General features: G+C 36.4%; 1 protein-coding gene across 1 annotated transcript in view; it reads left to right on the top strand.

The window, feature by feature from the left end:
• The window catches only part of KIAA1109 (KIAA1109 ortholog), a 311,628-nt gene that overhangs the window by 121,659 nt on the left and 181,947 nt on the right, over nucleotides 1-8,022 (top strand). Inside the window, exon 29 of the mRNA XM_042781736.1 lies at nucleotides 6,883-7,003. Coding sequence (XP_042637670.1) covers nucleotides 6,883-7,003 — 121 coding nt within the window. The remainder of the gene's footprint in view (nucleotides 1-6,882; nucleotides 7,004-8,022) is intronic.

Genomic DNA, 8,022 nt, shown 5'->3' on the forward strand with positions numbered 1-8,022 from the left:
TTAGCCTGTCCACCTATCTATCCATCCATATACCCATGTTCGCCTTCACTGACAACGCAGTACTGTATGTGCAAAAGGGTTCATATTTGTTGTCTGTACCTCCCATGTACCTCTCCATGTCTTTCTCATCCTCAAAGATTTTGCATTACTCTTAAGTGTTGCATAGCATTCCATTGTGTGTATGTACCACGATTTGCTTATCTATTCTTATGTTGATAGGCACCTAAGTTGTTTCCATCATTTTGCTATTGTAAAAAGGGCTGCTTTGAACATGCATATATCGGTCCTTATCCTAGCTCTCCTATAGGATGCATACCTAGTAATGGGATTTGCTGGATCAAATGGTATTTCTAATTCTAACTTTTTAAGGAATCACCATACTGCTTTCCACAGTAGTTACATCATTTTACAGTCCCACCAGCAGTGTATGAGTGTCCCAGTCTCTCCACATCCTCACCAGCCTTTGTTATTTTTTATGTTGTTGAACTTTGCTGGGGCAAGATGGTATTTCATTGTTGTTTTGATTTGCTTCTCTCTAAGGAGTTCTGGGAGCTCTGGTAGCGTAGTGCCTAAGGCACTTGCCTGCTAACCACAAGGCTGGCGGTTGAAACCCACCAGCCACTCCTCAGAAGGAAGATGGGGCAATCTACTTCCGTAGTGATACTGCTTCGGAAACCCAAGGAGGTGTCGCTATGAGTCGGGTCCGACTCGATGGCAAATAACAACAATGGCTGATGAGGAGCTCTGGTAGTATAGTGCCTAAGGCACTTGACTGCTAACCAGAAGGCAGGTGGTTCAAACCCACCAACCACTCCTTGGAAGGAAGGTTGGGCAATCTACTTCTGTAGTGATACTGCCTCGGCAATCCAAGAAAGGGTCGCTGAGTTGGGTCCAACTCGACGACACACAACAACAACAATAACAATGGCTAATGATTGTGAACATTTCTTCATGTGTTTGTTGGTTGCCTGAATATCCTCTTTGGTGAAGTGTCTTTTCATGTCTTCTGCCCATTTTTGAATTGGATTATTTGTCTTTTTTGGTGTTGAGGCATTGGAGTTTTCTATAAATTCTAGAGATAAGTCCCTTGTCAGATATGTCATTGCTGAATATTTTTGCCCAATCCGTAGGTTCTCTTTTGACTCCTTTGGAGAAGTCTTTTGAAGTACATAATTTGAATTTTAGGAGATCCCATTCATCTAGTTTCTCTTCTGCTGTTTGTGCATTTTGAGTTATGCTTGACTATTTATAGCATACATGAGGGCCTCTAAATTTGCCACTATTTTTTCTTTGTGAAACTTTATAGTTTCAGGTTTCACATTTAAGTCTTTGATCCATCTGGAGTTAGTTTTTGTGTATGGTATGAGGTACAGATCTTGTTTTATTTTTCTGCAAATGGATATCCCGTTTTGCCAGCACCATTTATTAAACAAGCATTCTCTTCCCCATTTAATGGATTTCAGCCCTTTGTAAAAAAATCAGCTGACCACAGGTCAATGGATCTATTTCTGGGTTCTTAATTCTATTTCATTGTCTGTCATTGTACCAATAATAGGCAGTTTTGACTACTGTGGCTGTGTAATGAGTTTTGAGATCTGGGAATGTGAGATCTCCTACTTTGTTGTTGTTCTTCAATAGTGCTTTGCTTATCTTAGGTCTCTTTCATTTCCATTTAAAATTAGTGATTGCTTTTTCCATATCTTTAAAGAATGTTGATGGGATCTGGATTGGGATTACATTGAATATATAGATTGCTTTGGGTAGGGTTGACGTTTTCACGGTGTTCAATCTTCCTATCCATGAGCATGGTATGTTCTTCCATTTATGTAGATATCTTATGGTTTCTTAAAGTAGTGTTTTGTAGTTTTCATTGTTTAGGCCTTTTGTGTCCCTAGTAAGATTTATTCCCAAGTATTTCATTTTTTGGTAACTATTGTAAATGGTACTGATTTCCTTTTCAGCAATCTCTTTGCTGGGGTAACAAAATCCAATTAATTTTTGTATGATGATCTTGTATCCTGCCACTATGCCAAATCTCTTAATTAGTTCCAGTAGTTTTTTTTGCTGAATCTTTTGAGTTTTCTATGTTTAGAATCATATCATCAGCATATAGGGATATGTTTTACTTCTTCTTTACTAATTTGGATGCCTTTGATTTCCCTTTCTTGCCTTATTGCCCTAGCTCACTAAACTTAAAACTCTGCCTTTGAGTCAGATCCGACTCACAGTGACCCCTCCTTGGGTTTCTGAGGCAGAATCACTACAGAAGTAGATTGCTCAACCTTCCTTCTAAGGAGTGGCTGGTGAGTTTGAACCACCAGCCTTCAGGTTAGCAGTCAGATACCTTAGGCATTAACGCCACCATTTTGCACTGACTAGGACTTCCAATACAATGTTGAATAGAAGTGGTAATAGAGGGAGGACATCCTTGTTAGTTCCTGTTCGCAAGGGGAATGGTTTCAGTGTCTTTCCATTGAGGATAAAGTTGGCTGTTGGTTTTGCATATATGCCCTTTATTTTGTTGAGGAATGTCCCTTTCATTCCTATTTTACAGAGAGTTTTTATCAAGAATGGGTATTGCATTTTATCATATCCCTTTTCTGCATTGATGTGATCATGTTCTTTTCCTTTCTTTTATTTATGTCATGGATGACATTGAGTATTTTTCTAATGTTGAACCATCCTTGCATACCTGGAATGAACCCCACTTGGTCATAATATATTATTTTTCTGGTATATTGTTAGAGTCTATTGGCTAGGACCACCACATAGACCAAGAGACTGTCGTTTAAACAGAGCAAGGGGATTCTGCATGATTTAAAATCAGAAAAGGAGTGTGTCAAGGTTGTATCTTTTTACCATACTTATTCAATCTGTATGCTGAGCAAATAATCTGAGAAGCTGGACTGTTTGAAGAAGAATATGGAATCAGGATTGGAGGAAGACTCATTAACAACCTGTGATACACAGATGACACAACTTTGCTTGCTGAAAGTGAGGATGACTTGAAGCACTTATTGATGAAGATTAAAGACTACAGTCTGCAGTATGGATTACATGTCAACATAAAGAAAATGAAAATCGTCACAACTGGAGTAAAAAGCAACATCACAAGTAGTGCAGAAAAGATTGAAGTTGTCAAAGATTTCATATTACTTGGTTCCACAATTAACACAAATGGAAGGAGCAGTCAAGACATCAGGGGATGTATTGCACTGGGAAAATCTGCTGCAAAAGACCTCTTTCAAGTGCTGAAGAGCAAAGATGTGTCTTTGAAGACTAAGTTGTGCCTAATCCAAGACATGGTATTTTTGGTCGTCTCATATGCATGTGAGAGCTAGACAGTGAATAAGGAAGACTAAAGAAGAGTTGATGCTTTTGAGTTGTGGTGTTGGCAAAGGATCCTGAAAGTGCCATGAACTGCCAGAAGAACTAACAAATCTGTCTCGGAAGAAGTGCTGGAATGCTTCTTGGAGGTGAGAATGGCCAGACTTCATTTGACCTACTTGGGTCATGTTGTCAGAAAGGACCATTCCCTGGAGAAGGATATCATGCTTGGTAAAGTGGAGAGTCAATGAAAAAGGGGAAGACCCTCAATGAGATGGATTGACACAGTGGGTGAAATGATGGGCTCTGGTATAGCAAGTATTCTGAGGCTGGCACAGGACTGGGCATTGTTTTGTTCTGTTGTACATAAGGTTGCTATGAATCAGAGATGACTCGATTGCACTTAACAACAAAACAGCATTGGCTAGGATTTTGTTGAAGATATTTGCATCTGTATTCGTGAAGGATATTAGCCTGTAGTTTTCCTTTTTAGTGATGTCTTTGGCTGGTTTTGGTTTCAAGGTTATGCTTGCTTCATAAAATGAGTTAGGGAGGATTCCATCCTTTTCTATGTTTTGGAATACTTTGAGTAGGATCAGTATCACTTCTTCTCTGAATGTTTTATAGAATTCTCCAGTGAAACCGTCTGGCCCAGGGCTTTTTTTATTGGTAACTTTTTTATGACCTGTTCAATTTCTTCTTTTGTTATGGGTGTGTTCAAAATTTCCACCTCAGTCTGTGTTATTTTAGGTAAGTCATGTGTTTCTAGAAATCTGTCCATGTCTTCTAGATTTTCAAATTAATTTGAGTACAGTTCTTTATAGTATGCTGATAATATCCTTTTTATTTCAGTTGGTTCTGTTGTGACGTTGCCCAGTTCATTTCTTATTCATGTTATTTGTTGTCTTTAGCTTTTTCCTTTGTTAAATTTGCCAGTGGTTTGTCAATTTTATTAATCTTTTCTAAAATCCAACTTGTAGTCTTGTTGATTTTTTCTTTTGTCTTTCTGTTTTTTAATTCATTTCTTTCTGCTCGAGTATTTATTATTTCTTTTCTTCTGGCGACCATAAGCTTTTTTTGCTGCTCTTTTTCTAATTGTTGGAGATGATCGGTTAAGGTCTTTATTTTGGCTCTTTCTTCTTTTTTGATATGTGCATTTATTGCCATAAATTGGCCTCTGCTCATTGCTTTTGCTATGTCCCAGAAATTTTGGTATGTTGTGTTTTCATTCTCATTTGATTCAAGGAATTTTTCTGTTTCAGTTTTTATTCCTTCTTTTACCCAGTTGTTTTTAAGGAGGGTGTTATTCAGTTTCTGTGTTTGCTATTTTTCCATTGAGCTTCCTATTGTTGATTTCTAATTTGATAGCACTGTGATCTGAGAAGATGCTGTGCAGTGTTTCATTGTTTTTAAATTTATTAACACTTGATTTGTAGCCTAACAGTTGGTCTATCCTGGAGAATGTTCTGTGTGCTCCGGAAAAGAATGTATTTTGTGCTGTTGTTGGGTGTAGTGCTCTGTAGATGGCTATAAGGTCAAGTTGGTGGAATGTATTGTTAGTTCTTCTGTGTCTTTACTGAGTTTCTTTCCAGTTGTTCTGTCTTTCATTGAAAGTAGTGTATTAAAGTCTCCTACTATTACCTGGTAGCATAGTGCCTAAGGCACTTGACTGCTAACCTGAAGGCTGGCGGTTCAAACCCACCAGCCACTCCTCGGAAGGAAGGTTGGGCAATCCTACTTCCGTAGTGATACTGCCTCGGAAACCCAAGGAGGGGTCGCTATGAGTCGGGGCCAACTCGACGGCATATAACAACAACATAACAACTATTACCATGGAGTCATCCATTTGTCTTTTCAATTCTGTTAGAGTCTGATTTATGTATCATTGGGTGCAAGGAGCTCTGGTGGTGTAGTGCCTAAACCATTTGACTGCTAACCAGAAGGCTGATGGTTTGAACCCACCAGCCACTGCACAGAAGGAAGACTGCGCAATCTACTTGTATAAAGATTTACTGCCTCAGAAGGCCAAAGGGGGTTGCGATGAGTTGGAATCAACTCGATTGCATTGAGTTTGTTCTTTTTTTTTTTTTTTGGTTCATTGGATGCATAGATATTATTATCGTTATGTCCTCTTGCTCAATCTATCCTTTAATCATTATTGTCATTCCTTGTCTCTTATACTGGCTTTTGTCTTAAAGTTAATTTTATCAGAAATTAATAACACTACTCCTGCTCTTTTTTTGATGGCCATTTGCTTGATATATCTTTTTCCAACCTTTGATTTTCAGTCAGGTTTTGTCTTTGTCTCTAAGGTGTGTCACTTGTAGACCTCATATTAATGGGTCATGTTTTCTGATCCAGTTTGAAACTCTCCATCTCTTGAGTGGTGCATTTAATCCATTTACATTCAGTATAATTATCAAGTATGAACTTGTTGCTGTCATTTTGTTATGTGTTTTTTCATATTGTTGCTGATTTCTTTGTTCATATAATTTTCTGTGCTGAGCTCATTTTGTTTATGAATCATGTTATCACTTCCTTTGTTGCTGTTATTTTAGTATTTGCTAAATATTTGTGCTTCTTGTCTTTTTAATTTTGATGTGAATGTTTATTATTTTTCTTTGTGGTTACCCTGTAATTTATGATTTTCTTCCCAAGTTTAGAACAGTCTGTTCTATCTTGCAGTTTCCTTGACTTCCTCGTTATTTAGAAATTCTGTAACTACACTATTTATTTCCTTTTTTTGGTTTATAGTTGTCCACATTTGCCAATTGATGTCTCTGGTTCCCTGTTTACAATCTTGTAAGATTATTTTACTTTGGATACTTCCATAACTCGCTTGGTTTCTTTTAAAAGTCTGTTGAAGTTAGATATCATTTGTTGCTTTTCAGTCTGAAACAGTTATATTTCAGTATATTTTCTATTTAACACTTTTGTGCTTATGAGCCTAAAATGGTCAAAAACATAGTAGTGAGTTGTTATGTTTTATTTTCTTATTATTGTCTAGTTAGTGAAGGGATAAAGGGGACGACTTTGTTGTGTAAGTGGCTTATAATTTATCTAGGAAGAAAAAACTAACAAAGCTAAAATGGAACATAATGTACAGAGTTGTGTGATGAACAATAAGTGCTGAAGGAGTTCAGAAGAAAAGGGATTTAATAAAAAATAATTTTTATAAAATTACTGTTTTTACTTCAAAGATATATTAGTTTTCTGTGATAATTCATATTATTAATATTCTGTATCATACCATATGAGATCTCATGTAAATGAAATAGAACAAAGAACATCGGAAATAATCTTTAGGAGATCATAAAAGAAGAGACCGTTGCCCAGTGTGGACAACTTGATTTGGAATGTGAGGGGCATAAAATCTTAGAAATGTTTCCTTTGTATTAATTTCTAAAAATGCAGTTTAGACATACTCATTCCAACACTGAATAATTGTTGCAGATTTCCAAATGGTACTAAATTTTATTGGTATGTTTAGATAAACTAGGTTATAATATTAGAGTGGTATTTAATATTTTCATTTACTGTTTTTACTTACCACAGATATATTGAAGCAATGGTTCATTGTGCTAGTACCCGACATCCAGCTGCAATAGTAGATGATCTTCATGCTAAAGTCCTCAGGGAAGCTGTCCAAAATAGCAAGACTACCTTCTCAGAAAATGTAAGTTTTTTATTTTATGGGCATGACAAATTGTGTATTCTTCATGTGTACAAAATACCCAAACTTGAAAAAACGTGAATGTATCAACATTTTATTAGCAAGTTAAATTAGAATTCATGGACCTATTCTAAACAGTCTTTATATGTCACTGGCTCCATAAAAGATAGCACATGAAATTGAACTATAGATTAAATAGTAGTAGAAATATTGTTAAAATAGCTTTTTTTCTTTTAAAGTAGTTTAATTCTAAGCCTTTCCTAAAGAACTTTGGCCGTAAGTGAATGAGTAAAGAATCCTACAGTAGCCTAGAGGGTTCTTCATTTTCTGAGAAAAGCTGCTTATTATTTTTGACTTTCCCCTTTGATTTGTTGACTTGTATCTTAATACTTTTGAGATTATTTATTTTTCGCCTAAATCGATTAAGTCACTGCCTTTTACTGTATGATATTCTAGTCATGCTGTGGTTTTAGTCACAAAGCCAGTTGCTTAGCAGTTATATCCTAGTGTCCTTCTGGTAATTCTCCATTTGACTTTGAAATTTATCTGGATCTTATTTGAACTAAAGGAGCTCTGGTAGCACAGTGCCTAAGGCATCTGCTGCTACCCACACGGTTGGTGGTTCAAACCCACCAGCCACTCCACAGAAGCAAGACTGGGCTATCTACTTCTGTAAAGATTTACCCCCTCAAAACCCAGTGAGGGTCACTATGAATTGGAATCAACTCCATTACTTTTTTTTTTTCTTTGAACTAGGGCAGAAGAGTGGTGAAAAGTAAGACCGATTATTTTTTATTCATAACATTTAATTACAGTATTTTGGCATTTCATGTGACAGATAGTTAAAGGAAGTGTGGTGTAGTAAATTACATAGTGTGGCTTTTCTAGCCATAAGTCTTTTTTTTTTTAATGATTGAAAGATTAATTTTTACCTATTCCTTGTATGCAGTTCTTTTACCAAACTGTCTTACTAGAGGTGCTCATTTTTAACCCAGCCAAGTAGTTTAATTTTTTTTTTTTTT

The sequence above is a fragment of the Orycteropus afer genome, unplaced genomic scaffold (assembly GCF_000298275.1).
Source record: "Orycteropus afer afer isolate SDZICR_OR568_19922 unplaced genomic scaffold, OryAfe1.0 scaffold00162, whole genome shotgun sequence".
NCBI lineage: Eukaryota > Metazoa > Chordata > Mammalia > Tubulidentata > Orycteropodidae > Orycteropus > Orycteropus afer.